This window comes from Propithecus coquereli, unplaced genomic scaffold (genome assembly GCF_000956105.1).
Source record: "Propithecus coquereli isolate 6110/MARCELLA unplaced genomic scaffold, Pcoq_1.0 Scaffold140, whole genome shotgun sequence".
In the NCBI taxonomy this organism is placed as follows: Eukaryota; Metazoa; Chordata; class Mammalia; order Primates; family Indriidae; genus Propithecus; species Propithecus coquereli.
The window spans coordinates 3,672,377-3,692,545 of NW_012138303.1; the positions used below are offsets into that span (position 1 = coordinate 3,672,377).

Consider the following 20,169-nt stretch of genomic DNA (forward strand, 5'->3'; position numbering starts at 1 on the left):
CAAAACACACTAGAAATCCTCTTGCCACTCCTACCTAAGGCTGAAATTCTTGCAATTCAGAGTAGATTCTTACCAAGACCCTTAAGAATGAATGTTTTATGGATGTTAGCTCTGTCACTCACTGGCAGAGTGACTATAGGTAAATTGTTAAAACTCCCTAAGCCTCTGGTCAGCCTCATCTAGACAATGGGGACAATGACTCGAATCGCACAGGGTCATTGTGGGGATTCAATAAGATGATGCTGGCACAGGTTAACATTTTTAAAAGTACACTCTTTGTTGTTTCTTCTTTTATAAAATGAGGGGACTGGGGAATGGGTCTCTAAATTCTTATCCCACATGAATATTCAGTGTTTAATGAAATTACATTTATTCTTGGAGAAGGTCCAACTCAAAAAAATGTTTCTGGGCCAGGAGCATCTCCTGGAATTATTTGTCAGACTGGTGTGATGGAAACAGAAGAGCTGTGTGTTAGGAGGTGGGGGCAGGAGGGGAAGACAACTGCTCCTCAGGTCTGAAGACCAGGCCTTCTGGTCTAATTCTGTTCTTCATCAGCCATAACACTCAGGCGATCTGCTAGTCATTACCTCAGTCTCAGTTTCCCCATCTAGAAGATCAGGCTGAAGTATCTACCACACAAGACAGGAGCAGTAATAAGATCATGCGTGTGAGTCTCTTTAAACACAGTAGAATAACATCTGTAGCTGGAACACAGACTTAATAAGACCTCCCTTGCAGGGTTATTGAGAAAAACAAATGAGATAATGTGTGTAAATTGGTGAACACAATTTCTGGAGTATAGAGAAGGTTCAGAGACATAGTAAAGCACCAATTAATAGCAAAGTCTGAAACAGGGAAGTAAAATGGTAAGAATTGGAACTCAGAGCAGTGCAAGCAGCTCCCAGAGGTAGGCAGGTGTCTGGCACTGAATTGTGACCCTTTTCACACTAGGCTGGACCTAAGTGCCTGCTTCTGCCAGCTCCACAGCAAAACGGCACCTGTCCAGGGAGCAGAATTAATGAAAGCTCCGGCTGGAGATAAATGAGCTACACGCTAGCCCATTAATCATTTTCCACCTTGAAAATGGCCACCCTCAATCCTTCCCTGCGCAGTCGATGATCAGGTACAGAGACTGTCTGTGGGTAGAGACCCTGGGGACGAGGTGCTGAAGGAGGCAGTGTTGCTCTAACCCAGACCTCAGGGAGCGCTCAGTCTAGTCTGTTCCACACAAATTAAACTATAAGATCCTTGAGTTTAGCTCCATTCAAAGCACATCTTTGAGCTCCTGCAATATGCCAGGCACCGTGCTGGGAACTGAGGAGTCAGAGATGAAGATGGCACGGTCCCTAGCCCTAAGCTCAGACTCGTATGGGAGGCACATGAGGTGGCAGCTACTTTCTGCGATGCGTGGTGAGTGCCATGATGGAGGACCACATAGGATGCTACGGGAGAGCAGAGGACGGGGTGGGGTGGTGTCAGGGAAGCAATTCTGGAGGAAGGGATGTCTGAGCTGAAATTTGAAGGGTGAGTTAACATAGCCTGGCACAGTTGGAGGAAAGAGAAAGGAAGGTAGAAGGGTGACCTGGACAGATGGACTACCTGGAACAAAGGCAGGGGAGTGATTCTGAGCTGTTGGGGTACTGCAGCAGAGAGGCAGGCTGCGGCCAGCTGACTATGGGCAATCCAGGGCACAGAGATCCCGCCTGACACCTCCACGATGCGCGTCGCAGCAAGCCTCCCAGCCTGGTCGCGGTGTATGCCACCTACGTATTCTCACTGATGATTAAGGGAGTGGGGAGAGGCATGGGGCAGGGCCGCTGATCCCAGCCTTCCCCTGTGGCTTTATTACATATGAAATCACTTCCCAGATGGCCTATCCAGCCTCTCCAGAAGACCAGCTCCTAGAAACGTCATGCCTTGGCCAGGTCTGCTGCAAGACTTTCCGACAGCACTCGACACAGAAGACCCAGGATCCAAGTTGAGCAAGGAGGGTTGACGAACAGAATTCACCAGGGAGGTGATGCCACAGGGCAGTCCACACTCGTCCTGAGCTTTCCTGTCCAGCATGGGGGCCATCCCTTGTGGGCTCGGGATGAAGAGGGAACTCATGCATTTTGCTAAAGCTGCAAGCTCTTCACAGGGCTGGCAGAGGTCACTTCCCTCCATCTTAGAAGGCCAGGCTGCCCTCTTCACTGGCCTCATCACAGGCCGGACCAGCCCGAAGCACTCCCGGGATAACCGCAGAGAGCTGTTAAGCTGTTAAGTTGCTGTGAGTTGCCCCTGAAGCAGCTGAACACTAGGGAGCGACACAAGCCTAGAACGGGGGTGGCAAACATGGAGGGGTGCTTTAAGGAAGAAAGCAGCTGAGCAGATGGCACTGGGAACGGCTCGGGGGTTAAACATGGTTAAAAAAAAAAAAAGTTGCAGTTTGTTGGGAAGTTGCTTTTTGTTTTGGGGTCTTGTGTTTTGGCTTTGGTCTATTTCCAAGAAAAAAAATACTGGCAATGTTTCCTGCTCTATATAACCAAGATTCTTCAGGCAACTCCCACGACAGAGAACATAGCCTGGTATTTGTGGTGGTTCTTAAATATTCCCTCAGGCTTGCTTCCCTGTTGGTGCTGTTCGTAACCAAGTGGCTCGTTCCACAGGGCAGAGCTTCCCCCGGCTCCCCTGGGCAGGACTGTTCATCATGGCAGCAGCTGGAGATAAGCTGGACACAAAGGATCTGTGTCTCAGGAGAGCTGGTCCCTAGATACGGAAAGCAGAGGAATTTTCTCATTAGTGGGAAGTCAGTGGTGGGGACTCTGGGCTTTCATCGTGTGCCCCCAGTGCCAACGGCAGCAGGGAGGGGCCTCCTGGAGGGGCAAAGCGCCTGAAGATGCTGTCACTGGACAAGTAGTTTCCAGGCTGGATTTCCCTGGGGGAGATGAAAGACATTAAAGGCCATCTGCACTTAGGAAGCTTTCCGGGGGAGATAGGGAGTCCGTCGGCTGGGGCTCTACAGACGTGGTTGCTTCTTCCCGCTCACAGGTGAGCCAGGGTGCGAGGCTCCACATGGGACGTCCCCCAACCGCCGTGGCCCTGTGAGGGGCACAGCTGAGTGAAGCTCCCAGGACCCTGAGGGCCAGCATCTCAGAGAGAAGCCGTCACTGAGTTCCCACCACAGCGAGGCTGGACTGGGAAACTCTACCGTGTGGGGATGGGAGTGGAGAGAGGACGTGGAGTCTAAGCACAGAGAGTTCTAGAACATTCTCACAATTCATTGACCTCAAAGGGATTCCAAAATCTGAGAGCAGAGTAAGTTTATCAAGAAGAAATTCTGAGCTTGGGGCAGCATCTGAAGTACATTCCTGGATTGGCTAATTCCATAAATTCCGAAGACCAGCTGGGGTCCCCACCGGCACACGCACAGGCTTTAGGAATGAAGTGGATTTCCTGATGGCCTCTGGCTGCCAGTTTCCTTCAGCAAACACTGTAGGCAGATTTAGTTCAGAGGAATCGGACACTTTCAGCTGAAATTAACTGCCCCCCCCCACCCTTGGTACTTCTGCTACACTTTCATATCCTGATGACACGCCCTGCTGGCGTGACGCCCGGGAGGGCAGGAGCGATGGTGTCCCCATCCACTGAGAATGGACGAGAACCGGGCATCACTTTTCCTCCAGTGACGACGGTGCCCCAGCATAGCACTTAGCTCACGGTGGGTAGGGGATCGGATCTGGTGCATGAATAAACTCATCTTTGCCCTCCAGCTTCTAGACCGATGGCTCAGCTTCGAGCACAGCATTTAAAAACATGACATATGCATATCCACTTTTACACTTAAAAATTTCCCCCCAAATTTTTATTTTTGCACTAGAGTTTTTCATACTTGATGGCAGGCAAAAATAACTGTTTTGCATGGCAGTGGAAGAGAAAGGCATGCTCGAGGCACGTTTCACCCCTGAACTGCAGGAGCAGACCCTGAAGCCATCCAATGGGAGAGGTCGCCGGAAGAAGAGTCACTGGAGCTTAAAGGTTGCCACTGTATTTTCAATGCCTTTTCCCATGCACAGAATGTTGGATTGGTTTCTCCTGCCTTTCCTGAACAATAATGCTGCACCCCATTTGCAGAGAAAGCGAGCTGCCTTCCACAGCCCAGTTCTCTTCTTATCCCTCCTCTGAGAAATAAAGTGTGGGAGTGGAGTCTGGTGCAGAAAAGGCTGGGGACCTAGCCTCACGCCTGGGACGCTTCTGACGTGGAGCTGTGGAACCCAATCCCTGGCATAGCCAGGGCTGCAGACAAGAGGGCTGGGCAGAAAGGCCCCTCTTCACCACTATGGAAAAGTGTGTGGCTTCCAGGAAGAGACCGAACGCTCCTTTGCCCCTCCCGTTTCTTCTCCACTTTCTTCCTTTTAAGAAGGTTAAAGGCCTGGCTGATCCTCACTCTGTTGAGTCCTCTGGGTCCTTGGTCTCACACTAGCCTGGGGGCACCGACAGGGCAAGGGGGCTCCAGGCCACATCCTCTCAGTATGTGAGCACCAAGGCTGTCCCAGCCCTGGGAGGTGCCTAAGTCAGCAGCTCTGGGTATTTTGCTGACATTGATTGATGATGACTCACTTTGAGAATGTGACAGAAGCTCTGGCCCCTCTGCGGACGAACACACACGAGCACAAAGCTCCACCCCTTTCCTGGTGGAAGAGGGCTACAGACCCGGGTTAAGAGTCAGTGGCCTAGAGGGTGATCTGATGGTCATTCACATCCCCCCCCGCCAGCCTTCTCCTGAGGGTCTTACCTCTGCGCGGGATGTGGATGTCCCCGAAACAGCAATAGGCCGGGCTGGCAGAAGGACACTCTCACAGTGGCCAGTCAGGGGAGTGACGGCGCCACATCCTGAGAAAGCGTATTCCCCACCAAAGGTCTTAGGGTGGAGGTTCCAGTAGTGCCATCGCCCTCACATGTCTACCTCCCTCTCTCCTCACATTTCCAAGCTCACAAAGCTAAAGCCAACGATGGCCTCCACCCGACAACTGCCTTGAGGAAACCAACGACTCCCCATCAGTTAGAAGGGAAAAAACCAAACCAGCAAACCAAACCATTTTATTGTGCCATTTCCTTCTACCAGAAAATTACTAAAAATATAAATATTCTCTCTCTAGATAATCCTCAGGATAGATCTGTAATCTTCCTCCTCCTCCAGACTAGGGCCAACTTTCTTGTTCTTTAAAGGTTGACGGGTTACATACGTGGGTGTCTTCCATATCATCCACATACGTAACATCCACAGATGCATTTCCTTCTATGCGAGGGGATACACCATCCTTCTGCCAGGTTCTGGAAGCTCATCTTGTAATTTATAAGGATAAAACTATGTGCTGAATGGAGGGTTATGGTGGGGTTGGGGATTAACGGAGACACAAAAGACCCTGTGGTCCCAACTTCCTTATGTGAACACAGAAGATAGGTCCTTCACTCCTTGTTACCCTGTCCTCTCAGGGACTGGGCTACGTGCAGGCCAAGTTCCCAGAGAAGCTGGACTCACTAGGAGGGATTTGTGGGGGTGCGGCTGCCATGCTGCAACCACAGGAAGGTCAGACTGTTGAGATGGACATGGAGACCAGGTGGGCTTTAGATGGAGGAGTTGTCTGAGCCAAGGCCCTCAGCAGGAGTAGTAGTACCCGTTCCTGCTGGGCTTTGGGAAGCACTTAGCCCCTAGCACCAGGCAATATCTGCAGCATCTGAGACCAGATGTCAGTCTCAGAGAGCCTCCAGAGGTAGCAGCATCAGCCCCTGCAGCAGGAGGATGGCTGGGTTGTAGGCAACCAGCAATTGGAGCGGGGTCCCATGACACCTTACTCGGCATCAGACACAAGTCTGAAGAACTCTGGGCTCACTGGGCAATGGTCCTGGGACTACCTGCTGGGATCCCTTTGCTTATCCCGGGTCTGAGGACCCACCCTTTAGCAGCAGCCTGGCTGTAGAGTGGAGACAAGGTACTCAAGCAAGCCTGGACCTGCAACATCTGTACCTATAGCTACCATATCACCTGGCCAGAGCCACTCTGGTCTCTGGGGGAGGAGCAGCCCCACAGGTGCCTGTTAAAGTTCCTGTCCGAAGAACAAGCCTTGTTTCTGGTATGGAAAGCTCACATGAAACTGGGCTTGTTCCCAGGATGTGTGTTTGGAGGCTCTACCCTCATGCCCAGCTCTGTGCACTGTGTGTGATACCTCAACCATTCTGGGAAAACTCACAGGACCCCAAATGCTAGTCCCAAGACCAATTCTCTGACATCAGAGTCACATACCACATCCTGGGGGTAAGGCAGGATCTATGCATAATAGCCCTGCCCACTCCACCAGGGCCTGCAGGTGGGAGGGAGGGGAGACTCGGCTTTGTGGTGCACGTGTGGTAAAGGCTCGCTTTCTGGGGCACTGGAAGACAGGGCAGAAGGGCAGCACATGGGAGGGCTGTGGCAAGGCTGCACAGCTGCGGAAGCAAGAATGCAGGAAGGTGCCATATCCTAGGGGACCCCTGAGGCTCCCAGTTCTTAGGAGTTAGCGTGGACATTCTATACAGCAGAGGTAGTGAGGAGGGAGGTGGGGACCTGGTGATGAGATGAACTGGGAAGTGAGCCCTGGATGTCTCAGAGTTCATGGGTGGGAAGCCAAACAATGAACAGAAAAGGGGAGGCCACAGGAACTGCAAGAACCACAGGAACAGGACCGCTGCACAGCCTGCTCCAGGGAAGCCTGGGGCTGCAGGAGGCCCAGGCAACTTCAGCACAAGCACAAAGCCCTTCTACCTAATTAAATCTACATAACCTCCACAGCTCCCGTCACATTCCTGCCTCTCACCTGCGTCACTCGGCTCGCACACTTACAGTGCCCACGCCCTGGAACTGCATCGCTTTGGCTGCAGGGTGGCCCCAAAAAGCTGCTCCAATCCCCAGTGACTGCTCTTCTCTGTCCCGTCTTCACACCCTTCTCCACTGCTCTGCTCCGGGTTTTCTAAGCACCATCCCTGAATGTCAGCACCACCCCCAAGTTCCTGGGCCTCCCCACAAAGCAAGATCAGAATATGCCCCGCTGCCTCCGCAGAGCCTGGCTGGCCCTGTCTTCCACACACACAGCGAGGGAAGCCTGATCTTTCCTTCCGTGCAGGGAGCCCAAGCGCAGCGGTCATGTCATTTCCCCAGGGGCGACTCTCAGACAGGCAGAGGGATTTCATTTTGTATCCTGCATCTGACCAGATGGGGGGAAACCTCGGGAACCCTAAGCGACAGGGTCAAAACCTGGGGTGAACTCTCAAGATCCCAGGCCTGGGAAGCATCTTGTTGGGCCCCCATCCAGGGCAGAGGAAAGATGGCGACCAGGGGCCAGAGCTGCCTTGGGACCAGGAGAGGCCAGGGCCAGGCTGCGGTCAGGGTGTGTGGCTTTCCAGGCCAGGGCCCATCATTAAGCCAAACCCATCATTCCTCGTCCAGCCTTGTTCCCCGAGGCAGGGGCCTCTGGGCCCATCAAGGAAGACAGGGAAGGAACCGGGCATGGAGGGTGGTGGCGGGAGGAGTAGGGGAGTAGCCAGCATACGGGAGACAAGCACAGAGGATTCCCACAAGCCCCGTCATCCTGGGCTGGTGGCCCTGCAACCCAGGGGGAAGCTGGGACAAGCACGGGAGTGGAAGTGCTCCAATGTCCTAGGGCCGCAGCCAACACCGAGAAAAGCCGACAGAAAATCAGGCTCAGGGTTGGCACCGAGTCCTTGGCCATTCTGCAGATGGACTCTCTGAATAGGACTACTCGTGGACTTCCAGCCCTGCAAAAATCCCACGCGGGAGGACTGGCTCGCTGCTGGTGCCTTGTACAACGAAGACAAAGGGCATGGCGGACTTGGGGTGAGGGCGGGCGTGCACAGGAGAGGAGAAAGCAGAGGGAAGAGTGGGGTGGACCTCGGCAGGGAAGAGGAGAGCTCTACTCAAAGGACAGCAGGTCTGGGTGAGGGCCCTCATTGTCAGGGCTGGAGGTCCGTGCCTGAGGAGGGGGGCGGCCGTCCTCCCAGGACTCGGCCAGGTTGATGGGGCTCAAGCTGAGTTTGAGGCCATTCCTCTCGATGAGGCCAGGGGAGGAGGCCCTTCTGTGCTCAGTCATCTTCAGCTTGGCTTCATCCTGGCCGTCCTTGTGGATCAGGTCAGGTACTGACAGGGACACTTCTCCATTGGGCAGAGCCTCGCCCCTCTCTCCCATCTCCATGGTGGCCTCTGGCTGTGCAGCGTCTGCTGGGATGGGCTTGGCAGTGGGAGGGGAGTCCTGGGGCTGCCCAGGTGACAGCTCTGTCCCGCAGTCCAGACTGCTTAGGACAGGCTGCGATGAAATCAGCATGTCCTGGGTGGTCTTCAGAGCCCGAGGGGTTCGCTTTCTGGTTATGGGAGGTGGAGGATCCAGCCGAGGGAACGCTTCTTGCAGGACTGACCTGGAAGGTTGATGACAATAAACATGTGCTTTAAGGACAGTGACGCACCTGTCCATGCTGCACCCTCACTCCTCTAACTCCAGCTGCACTTCCAACTCACCCACCTAGGGGCGCTCTACCCGCTAGGTTCTCGTTCTTGCTCTAGCATGTGGGTCTTAGTTAGCAACTTCAGCAGGACAACTGGCTTTTAGCCTGTTCCATCCACACTCAATGTTCAGAGCAGCACAAAGGGTTGCCTCTGGAGACAGGATAAAGACCACTGGGGAAGCGTGTCATATCAGAGCCCAAGCTATAAGCCCTGTAAAAGACGTCACTGCCTCAGACGCACGGGTGTTTAAAACAAGGCCTGGAAAGGACCCGTTGACACAAGGTGGAAGAGTAGGAGGGCTGCCATGGCAGGCTTCTCCCACCCTGTCTGTGGTGGGCTCTGGCAGGTGCAGGCTTCTCCACCACCGACAGCCTAGGGCAGAGGTTCTCAGTTGTGGTCGGGCATCGGAATCCACCTAGGGAGCTTCTGGGCAATACTTGGGTTCGAACCCAGCTCTGCCAAGTACTAACTTTGCGACCTTAAGCTACTCACTTTACCTCTTTGAACTTGACTTATCCATAAAACTGAAATACAATCTACCTCCCAGGGGTCCCGTGAGGGTTAGATAAAATGATGCAACTCAGCTATGTAGCACTGTGCTAAGGATGTCGTGGCTGCTCAACAAACTTCAGCCATGGTTGTGGGAGGTGAAGCCAGTGCACACAAACGTGGCCCCATCCTTCAGCTCTTCTCCACAGGACAATCTCTCATCCCTTCCTCAGGGCTGTTGTCCCCAGGAGACACTGCAGTTTGTCCCTGTACCTATTCCAGAAGGTCCACAGAGCTGGGGGGATGTCGGAGGTGGGGGGACTCACCTCTCGTCCTCCAGCCAGGCCCCTGAGGCCATGTCCACCCCACTGGCCAGCTGGGCCCCTGCGGTCTTGTTGATCTCCGTCACACCCACGCTGCCTAGGCTCAAGGGCTCCTTTCTCCGCAGGAAGTCGTTAACTTTGGCCCCCATGGCTTTGCCCAAGTTCTTGAGGTGCTGGCTGCTGCCCACCCAGAGTCCGGGGCCACCAGGCTCCACGGAGCCCACGGCGGCAGGCCCGGGGGCCGCAGGCCTGGACAAGTGGGGGAAGGAGCGGCTGGCCTGGAGCTTCGGAGTGAGGGCCGCGTTCAAGTTCTCAAACATGCTGTGGTCGACTACAGACAGAGAGGGAAGAGAGAGAAATGGATCAGAGGGGAGCAAGACCTCTGACCACAATTTCCAGCTCTTCTTTTCCTTACACCATACCCAAAACTCTCAACTTCATAAGGCTTTGGAAATATTCAAGAAAGAGCCAGCAAAGATACTCTTGAACTTTCCAGTACAGTTTTTTTGGATGAGATATAGAACCAGAAATTCTAGTTCTGCCCCACTCAACTTAATGAGTGACTAACCCCAGCTATAAAAAAGCGAAATTATTTCTTTATACCTGCCTCCTTGACTCGTGTCTTGACCCCTGTACCCTGGGGTCACCAGGCCCTTGGAGGTAAAGAAGGAATGAGGATGAAGCAATGAAACATGACATTTTTACACTGCTGTGAGCACATGCTGAGCTCTGACTCAGGCAGTAGGACAGGAGCTGGTGGAAGGACGGCAAGCATGCAGCTTGGTGTTGGAAGTGCCCCACAGAAATCACATTTTTCCCATGGAAAATGGGCCAACAGTTCCTCGTGTGTACTGAGGTGGAACTTGGGAGAGCGGCCAGCTCGCGTGCAGAGACACTGAGTGATGTCTCAGAACCAGCTCCCACCAAGGTACTAGGTGCCAGCAAAGCACGAGGATCTTGACAAACACCAGCGCACTTAATCTTCATGATAACACCGGGAGGTGAAGCATGATAAGGTACCTACTTACAGATGAAGAAGGGGACTCAACATAATGAACTGCCATGTCTGAGGTCACACCGTTAATTACTGGTGGAGCTGAAACTAGAACTCAGGTCTTCTAACTCAAAGCTCAGGGTTCTTTCAACTACTTCGCCCTGCCATGGATCATGGAACAGCTGCCTCACTATGCCTGGTACCTGGTCCTTCTCTCAGGGATCTTCTTGGGCTTGAACAATTAACTCAAAGAGCTGGGTAAGACCCATTGGATTGTAAAGATTTGCAAGGCAGAGGCCATGCTTCATTCGTCTTTGTATCTTCAGTACCTAGTCTGGGTCTGGTACATAGTAGGTGCTCAATAAACACCTTGAATAGCAAAAACCCATTTTGCAGATGGAGAATTGTAGAGGCCAAGATGGTAGCTTCAAGGCTTATTGTTGAAAAGGCTGGAGCTCCAGGCTCTGAGCCATGCCAGTCACATACTCTCACCCAGGCATCTTCTCCCTACCTGGAAATCCAGCTTAGTAATCAGGCAGCCAGACCCACTCGGGGGCCTTAGAAACAGGCCTGAGGTTTCTGTCTATACCAACTACCCCTGATGTTCTGTCAGTCTGCAGAGGGAGAGGAGACATTTGGTCACTAGGATCCTTTCCTTGTCAACACCTCTGCTAAATGTCTGTTCTCGCTAAGCCCTTCCTAAGAGTAAATTAGGTTAGGACATACTTTTTCTTCTGTTGAATTTCTGCATAAAGCAGTTCTTTCTGCCCTGTGCTGCTGTGTCCCAGGACAAGGGACCATTGTCTTGTGATTTCAGCAGTGCTACCTGCTCTGGGTCAACTACCTAGGTAAGCCACATGGTAAAAAACCACAGGAAATCCACACAGGTAAGCCACATTCAGTGGGCCTTTGAGTGGCAGGGTGAGGTCATGGGAAAAGTGGAGATCACTCTCTGTGGAGGAGGCCCACAGTCTTCACCTCTGTAACTGCCCCTAATCCACATGCAGATGAAAGCACCACTGTGAGCCGGGGGACATGCCAGGGGACATGGCACAGCATCCCTGGGATACAGGGCCCAAGCTGGCTGGCCCACCACACTAGCAAGGGCTCCCAGCTGCCCTGCAGCAAGCACGGTCGTCAACCCGACGATTGTCCTAAGAGTGTATCTTGCCATGTTGTCCACTTTGGCACGATTTGCCTACTGTGTCCCACATCCTTCTTCTTTTCTTTAATCAAGTAATCAGCAAACTAGCAAAAAAGATTTGGAAACTAAACCATTTAACTGTCTTCCCCTAAATCAGAAAGTACATGGGCCACTATGAAACCATGTAAACTACCTGGGGAAGGCAAATCCCCCAGCACCTCCCGTGGTGGTTTCCTTATTGGTCTAAAGTGAATCTTCAGAGCAGACACACTCATTTTTAAAAGCGTAAGCACCAAAAACACCCGTCAAGGTGATCTGTAAATTATGAGCCCCTATCATTACTTTAAAAACACACTCTTTATAATAACTTTGGATTATGCAGCATGTTGGATTTCCTGTACCTCTTCCCCTCTCCCCTTCATAATGTCATAGTCTATAAAATACACTGAATTCTTAAGTAATCTAGTCTATCATACACTCTCTCTGCAATTGTCTAAATCTTTCTGTCTCTACAACAAAACAGTAAGCTCCTTGAGGGAGTCATAGCATCTAAAGTGCTTTTTATCTTCAGCAATGCCTAGCTTTGGGTCTTACACAACAGTAGGCGTTTAATAAGTTAGCTTAATTGAATTTGGATTTTATATGAATTCTTAAAAATTGACTACATGATGAGGCTGACATTGTAGAGAAACTGCTCATAAATCTTTTCCCATTTACAAAAACCACTCAAAAAATCCCTCTACAGGAGTGTTTTGCAGGGCTTTTTGAGGTCATGCCAGGAGAAACTGCCCTTCTCATCAAAGTGGGACTCTGCCTGGGGCTGTCTTCATCCCTGCATCTGAAGGATACGCAATGAGTCCCTTTCCTGCCAGTGGCTCTAATGACCTCCACACTCTGTCCTTTCTGCCTCAGGACTAGAGGCTTGGTGGTTCAGAAAATAATGGCGATGGAGGAGAGAAAGATGACTGGACCCCAGCTGGGTGGCCCTCCCAACAGCACCCCACAACATGCACAACCCCAAGCAGAGGAAGACACCTGGGGACGTAAGTCATCCACAAGAAAGAAGATATCTTACCTGTCCGAGAAAGGGGCTCAGAAAGCAGGTGGGAAACAAACAAGAGAAAGACATATTTTACGCAGTGACCAATCACTTTGAGACTGTCACCTCCTGCCTGGGCCACCAGCAACAACATATCCAGGGAGGATACAGCATGCAAGACAGAGGCCCTGCAACTAGGATAATTACAAACCCTGGAATGACCAGGTTCCCATACACTTTTTATTAACTAAACCAAAACAGGGTCATATTTTAAAAACTCTACAAACAGGCGCTGAGAGATTCAGCCTCCCATACTTCCCCCTAATATTTTGCACCCTCTTCACGTTAAGCGTATCTGAAGTTCCCCGCTGGCAGTGGGAGACATGTGATGGGCCAACACAGAATGAAATTCCAAGCCCTCTGTCCCGTGTGCAGCACTCACGTGGATGCTGCTTTCCATATGTAAATCGCTAGATTTTAGCCAGGAAGATGTTCATCCACTCCAACTTAGAGTCTCAATTAACAACATGGCGGCAAAGAGGTTTTCCCAACATCACACAGGTAGCCGGTGGGGCAGGGGGTCAGAAGTCGTGGATGCTGAACCCTAGACCCCACGATCTGTCTCTACACCATCATGGCCCAACTGAAACTGCCAACACCTTCAAAGTTACCTAAATACGTGGCTTCAATTTATATCCCAACACATTCTAACATTCCGAACCAGGCCATGAGGGAGGAACAACAGAAATCACATTTTCCCCCTGCCCTTCCAGGGTTTAAGTATCGTGAGTAAAGACAGGCAGCGAAGACAACTCCAGGCTCCACATGCAGACGAGACTCGCACCCTGCTCCTACGTGCTCCAGCAAAAGGATCTCATCGTTATTTCTGGAGTGGGCCACATCTCCCCACGTAGCATAAATGCATCCACTGTTTAGATCTAAAGCTCTGTTTCTAGTTGACACGTGGTGATGATCTAAAAAGGGGAACCTTCAGCTTATCTTCAAAGTGTCACCCTTATTCCACATCCCACTAGTGCGCGAGGCTCTTACGCAACAGAAGCAGAGCAGAGAGAAGGGGCAACGTTGCCTCTCAGGAGGCCAGAGTCCCCCCAGCACACGGATTCACAATGAGCAGAATGGTATCGAGTGAGCCACGCCTGTGTATTTCAGCCACTCGCTGGAAAAAGCACCAACCACTCAAAAGAATATCTGGTCCCCATTCTCAGGAAATGCATACTGAAGTATTTTGCTGTAAAAGGATATAATATTTTTAACTTACCTTCAAATAGTTCAAAGAAAAATTAAATATACACACACCTATACGGGGTGGGGGGAAGGGAGGGACAGAGAGAAGGAATTGATGAAGCAATGGGGTAAAAGATTAATAGAAAAACCTGGATACAGGTATATGGATGTTCTTTGTATTGATTTGATCTCTGTAACTTTCATACATTTGAAGTTATTTCCAAAGAAAATGTAAAACCCCCAAAACAGAAACTAAAATGACAAAAATATTCTATGGCAGAGGTCAGGCAGGTAAAGAAGGAAGGTGGTCAGAAAGGACAGAGGTTTCCAGAACTGGGGGGAAAGGTACAGCAGTGTCAACACAGAAAAACAAAAAGAGGACAAACAGACAGCGTCACTATCATCTCTCTGCTATACAGTTCCTTCTCTCTGGGTACTCTCAGTCAGGGCAGGCCACGGAGGAGTGACAGGGCAAAAAAAAAATCTTTCAAATTTTTAATCTTGCTTGCGACAGACTCCATCAGTCTTTCCGAGGGGTAACCTAGCTGGGGAGTGGAATCATGTGACCTTGTGATGTCAACTGCGCTCAGAATGTTTATATCGTCTGGACAACCCAGCCGGCCTCCTGGGGGCAGGTGTGCGATCTCCATGTCCTGCAGTGGTCAGAAGATGGAGAACTTCTCACTCCTCAGCATCTCTGGACCTCGAATCTCCTCCTCTGCCCTGAGCACTTTTCCTGACATTCTGTCCTCACGTGCCACCAGCTTGCCAGGTAAACTCTGGTGCCACTAGGGCCACAAAGATACAGTTTTTAAAAAAAAAAATATTTTAATTGAGTATTCTACCAGATCAGGTTACAGGACCACAATTTAGGGAGAAAGTCAAATTAAACATGGGGAGAAAATAAATTTTCAAAATGCTGCATTCGTGGTAAATAATTCCTGCTGTTAGTTCTGGCAAAGGAAGAATGGGGGGAACATGTGCTGTCAAGTTTTTTCTCCCTAGAGTCTGCGTGAAATCTCAAGGTGGTGGTCTGTCTACATAAAGAGAAGGTATTAGTTTTAGCTCTGTTTTGACAAGCTGGAGAAGAGTTAGACTTAGCAAACCATCAGGAGGAGTCTCAGCATGAGGGTAACTGACGAGCACATCACGGAATAAAGGTGGACACTCTGAGGACTTGCTATTCTAAGCACCATCCTCAGACCTGCGCCACCAGCCAGCTTGTTAAAAATGTAGACTCTCAGGCCCCCACTCTAGACCCACTGAATCAGAATCTGTATTTCTAACGAGATCCCCGGGGGACTCATACACACATTAAAATTTCAGAAGTGCTGTTCTCGGGAGTAATTCTCCTAAACACCCACTCACCTATACACATGACATTTATAAATCTGTGCCCCAAACGGAGCACAGCTACTACTCTGGGATTTGAGGCAGGTCAACTTTTTATCCCGGTGTGAGCAGCTACTCCAGCTGCTAACAGTGCCATGCAGCAAGGGCCCATTTGAACCCTCTCTGACGGTGGGTGGGAGATGTTTTCAACTAGAGGATCAGGCTTCTCATCCTCGAGGGGGCCATGTGGCATTGCTGTGCACCCCGTGACCAGAGCTCCCTCCCTGCGACCTGGGTCCCAGAGCACCCAGAGGCCTGCAATGCAGAGTGAAGTCATAGATGTGACAAGATGCAGGAGGGCCAGACGAGGGGCAGGCCAGGCAGAGAGGTGTCATCTGGACTGTGTCTTAAATCCCCCTTTCCAGGGGATCTTGCATAAGCCTAAAGGACACCACCCCATTTGGAATTCCCTAGGGTGTCTGCCTAGCGGGGTTCAAGAGGTCACTGTTTTGCTTCAGCTTTGAGATGCCTTGAAGTGCAGAGGTTGAGCTTCTAGGTATGTCATGGGGAGTCCCAAGCAGAGGACTCCCAACCTTGCTCAGCTTACCAGAGTGTTTCTTCTGTAACCCAGACATTGCAAAGACAGCGCTACCCACTGAGGCATCCAGCCCAGCTCAGGCCCTGCCACCCCAGTACCAAAGCAGCGCTCTCCGGCACAGGGTGCACAACACAGCGCTCGCACCAGGTGAGGCCTTTTCCAACTCTGGGCGGGGACATGTGAGAGGCTGATGGACAGGGGCTGCTCCCCTAGGGGAAGGGTGTCCGCGAGCTGGATCAGCACATGCTGCCGTTTCACCTGCACCTCCTACCTGGGCCTTCTTCCTTCAGTAGAGACCCGCAGGCCTGCGTGGGCTCTTGCCGCTCCTCTCCTGTCCTGTTCTCAAGCTGGTTACTAGAGCAGTTTCTGTCTGAGGGGGCTATGAAGGGATCAAGATGTGTAGCGAGGCTGAAATAATGGTCATAGCCTCACTGGTGAAAGAGGGACTGGAGGCGGCCAGTGGTCTGGCTGTCCACTGGGCCACCTGTCCGTGTCTATCCTCAGAGGACAGGGTGTCTCCAGGGAGGGAAGGACCTGACAAATATCAAGGCTTAGTGACAGAAAGCGGCCTCTCCTGCCCAGAGATCCGATGGCCATTTGCACCAACAGAAAACGAAAGCAGCAGGAATGAATGCCCTCGCGGCTCGCCCCAGCCCATCTTCCACGGCTCCCAGAACCACAGTCACGGTGGGGTGGAGGGAACCAAGGCCGTGCCCGGTGCTTGCCTTCTTGCCCTTCTGTGTCTGCCCACCGCCTCCAGCCAGCGCAAGCCCACTGATCTCTGGCACGGCCAGAGGCTCAGACCCAGCGCTTTCCTTTGCAGACTGCACCTTGGGGGACGCCCAGAGCGGGGAGCAGCTGCGGCGGAACTGCACCATCTACAGGCCCTGGTTCTCCCCCTACAGCTACTTCGTGTGCGCAGACAGAGAGCGCCACCTGGAGGCCTACAGCTTCCCAGAGGTGCAGCGGGACGAGGGCAGGGGGGACAACTGCCTTCCCGAGGACATGGCTGAGAGCATCTGCTCGTCCTCTTCCTCCCCAGAGAACACTTGCCCCCGAGAAGCCACCAAGAAATCCCGGCACAGCCTGGACTCCACAGACTACATCACATCCCAGGACATCATAGCGGCCTCCAAGTGGCACCTGGCACAGCAGACCGGCTACAAGTGCGCGGCCTGCTGCCGCATGTACCCCACCCTGCACTCCCTCAAGAGCCACATCGAGGGGGGCTTCAAGGAGGGCTTCAGCTGCAAGGTGTACTACCGCAAGCTCAAAACCCTCTGGGCCCGGGAGCAGAAGGCCTGGCCCGGGGACAGGCTCTCCTCAGGCAGCTGCCAGGCCTGCAAGTAGTCCTGCTCACACCTCAGGTAAACAGGGGCGAAACCTACGTATGTCTCTAGAGAGATGCCAATAAATCGAAGTTAGTCACAGCCTCCTGTCCGGTCTGAGGTCACCCTGCATCACCTGTTGTCCTTGCTGGTACCTGGCCCCCACCCCCTCCGGCTGCATGTTGCTTAACAACACCAGGCCCAACTCCCAGTCTCCTCCTCTTTAAAATAAAGACAATACCTGAAGTTTGGGAATATAATTGAAGACAGCAGTCCTCAAAGTGAGCTGCCAGGACCAGCAGTATCAGCATCCCCTGGGAATTTGTTAGAAATGAAATTCTCAGGCCCTGCTCAGACCTAATGAATCAGAAACTATGGGGGTGGGCTTGGCAATCTGTGTTCTAACCACCCTCCAGGTGATTCTGATACAGCTCAAATGTGAGAACCACTGCTAAAGGGTCCTGGCCTTCTGGTTGGTTCCTATGTGATCCGTGGTCCATCCTGGGGAGAAGAGATCGGATGCCCTGTCCTGTTTGCACGGAGAAGAAATCTCTGCAGTTCTTAGATGTCAGATCTTCAGGGACGTTACGCCCCTAAGCATAAGGCAGGGAAAAGGCAAATAAGGCCAAGCCCATCCCCACCGCATGCACCACCATCCTACACTTAGAACCGGCATCTGTGGCTGGAGCAGAACAGAACCACTTTTGACCCAAGGGACATCGTTACATAGCTGCTTTGAGTCATGTCAGAACAGGCAGGTAAACATATGAAACCACAGCTTCCTGTTACCAAGTAAGGTGCCCAGCAGACAGCCCTGACCCTTACTCATTTCTGAGAGAATTTTACTTTCTGACTTAGGTGAACATCAGGGATGCAGCAAGAACATCTATTTTTCCCATTATGTGTTTTTTTTTTTTAAAAAAAAAGGAGAACTGAACACTTGCTGGTCATACTGTTAGGCCTTATTTACCCTCTTGCTCATCTCCCTGACAACTCAGTGGCCCTTCCACTGCAGTGGACCTTGCCTTTCAGGGACCCTGGCACCCGCCCTCCCTTAGTCTTTGCCGCCCTCACGGCTTGGCCAGTAGGTGTGGTGGAGGGTCTTAGTAACTCTTCCCAGAGCCTCGCTGTCTGGTTTAGCAAGGCTGCTCTGCTTATCATTGTGCTGCTAAAATCTCAGCAGAGAGGGAGGATGGGCTCAAATCCCCATTGCATCACATGTCAAGGCCACGCCAGCCCACGTCCCACTACTCAGCCAGACTCCCAGAGGCCACTTGACTGACAGGCTCCAGCTGGACCAGGAGCCAGGACTTGGAGGTCGTGACCTGTCCACTCCAGGTGAGGCAGTGTCTCGGCATCGTTCCCAGGACCTGGTGCCCTGAGGGAACAGATGAGTGACTCTGGGCAAGGCTTCTTAGTCCTCACTCTGAGCTACTGCTTCTCTGGAGAAGCCACCTGAGCCCTGAAGGCTCCTCCTTACACACGTGGCTATGCACATATGCCCCCTGATGGGGCTCCTGAGCCAGAAAGGAGGGAATATACGGAGTGGGTGGGGAGCAAGGGACCACCCATGGTCTCACTACCATCTGGGACAATCAGGAAAGGAACTGGCTCCTGGTCTGGTCTCCCACCCTCCATCAACCCCATGTCCCCTCCTCCAGGGCATCTGTATCCCAGGCACAGAGCACATCAAAAAAGGGGAAGCAATGAGGCCAGGACCAAGCCCGGCACCACAGCATGTGCCCACGCTGCCAGGCAGGCATTCATCAGCAGTGTCCTCTCCCTAAAGACAAGGTGCTTCCACATGTCCCATTTAATGCAGCATTATTATAACACCACGGATCTTCTCAGTACAGAGCAGAGTTTCAGCACAGCAGGAAAAAGCTCCCAGCAAACAACTATACTGACCAGCACAAGTACAGCTGGGAGGAAGCTAACTAAACGGTAAACTGAGCTGTACCCGGAGTCAATGGCCAGGCACTCTCTGCTGGGTGCTTTTAAAATGCAATCTCATTCACTCTCCTAATAGCTTTATGTGGCATGCACTGTCCCCATTTTACAGGAGAGAATATAAAACTCAGTTCAGTTCACTCAGCCAGAAAAGAACAGAGGGCACGTGAACCTGGCATACAGACCCTTCCAACTTTCCTTCTGACCTGGACCTGACAAAACTTCAGGCCTGACAACTCCTCTTCCCTAGAAATGGCTAAAAGTTCCAGCCACAGGGATCTGGCTTCTGCGCAGTCTGTTCTGTAAGATCCTGCAGCTCATTTCGCTAATCCTCCCTCCTTTGTCAGCTTCCTCCTCCCTTGCCTCTCTGCTCCTTGCAGGGGAGCCCACACTCCTGTGAGTCGGGCTCTTCTGCTGCGCTGTGTTGCAATGACACCATAATCCCACCAGGTAGGGATGGGGAGGAGCCTGCCTTGCCCCCCAGTATGGACATTTCTGGAACGGGCCCATTCACACCCCTACCAACTACGTATTTCAGACATTTAGTTGGGGAGTCAGTGAAATTGTGTAATCTTGATCATCCTAGTTATACTGGAAAACATCTGTGATGTAGTACTTTTTCAAGCACTCAAAACTCGCTACTGCCCACACAGTCTAATGATTTGGAGATTGAAGAAATCTGGGGTCTGGAGAGTCTGCAACATGGGTATAGAACCTGAGTTTCCCAACAACAGCACTCCTGACATTTGGGGGTGCATAATTCTCTGTTGTAGGTAGGTGTCCTGTGTACCGTAGGCTATTATTTAGCAGTATCCCTGGTTTCTAACCACTATGCCAGTAGTATTTTGGCAACCAAAAATGTCTCCAGACATTGTCAAATGTCCCCTCGGGCAGTAAAAGCATCCCCCGTTAAGAACCACTGAAATCATCTGATCCTGCAAGGTGGTCTATGCAAACTACACATGAAGCAGCCACCACCTTCCTTCAGAGAACATGTGAATTCTGTCCAAACCCCACACCCTACGGAACCACGTCACAGAATAGATGCTGCTGGCTTGGGAAGAAGGGAGGAAGTGAGGGGGAGAGAAGGAGCAGGTGGAATAGAGGAAGCAAGAAAAGACATGAGAAAGCTTGTAGAAATAAGAAAGGTTTATTTAGCAAAAGCCACTAGACTAGTGACAACATCCAGAGAGT

At 51.7% G+C, this 20,169-nt stretch overlaps 2 protein-coding genes across 4 annotated transcripts in view; one reads left to right on the plus strand and one right to left on the minus strand.

The window, feature by feature from the left end:
- Positions 1-5,090: 5,090 nt before the first annotated feature.
- Positions 5,091-20,169, minus strand: part of LOC105806455 (uncharacterized protein C1orf226-like) — a 285,411-nt gene continuing 270,332 nt past the window's right edge. For all 3 annotated transcript variants that reach the window (XM_012639579.1, XM_012639581.1, XM_012639582.1), the window contains 2 exons: positions 9,349-9,676; positions 5,091-8,445 (listed from right to left, as the gene is read on the minus strand). In XM_012639579.1, the coding sequence (XP_012495033.1) occupies positions 7,947-8,445; positions 9,349-9,676 (827 nt within the window). In that variant the 3' untranslated portion in view covers positions 5,091-7,946. The remainder of the gene's footprint in view (positions 8,446-9,348; positions 9,677-20,169) is intronic.
- On the plus strand, positions 14,124-17,131 carry LOC105806456 (chromosome unknown open reading frame, human C1orf111). The gene is made up of 3 exons (XM_012639583.1): positions 14,124-14,539; positions 15,731-15,844; positions 16,521-17,131. Exons 1-3 carry the CDS (start codon positions 14,341-14,343, stop codon positions 17,045-17,047), a joined length of 840 nt encoding a protein of 279 aa, XP_012495037.1. The 5' UTR covers positions 14,124-14,340; the 3' UTR covers positions 17,048-17,131.

Bases quoted from the DNA above. Each gene is read 5' to 3' on its own strand.
- LOC105806456 (XM_012639583.1), top strand. From the start codon at position 14,341: ATGTCAACTGCGCTCAGAATGTTTATATCGTCTGGACAACCCAGCCGG. The intron at 14,540-15,730 runs GTAAACTCTGGT...TCTGTAACCCAG, and splicing joins ACGTGCCACCAGCTTGCCAG to ACATTGCAAAGACAGCGCTA. The intron at 15,845-16,520 runs GTGAGGCCTTTT...TTTCCTTTGCAG, and splicing joins CAACACAGCGCTCGCACCAG to ACTGCACCTTGGGGGACGCC.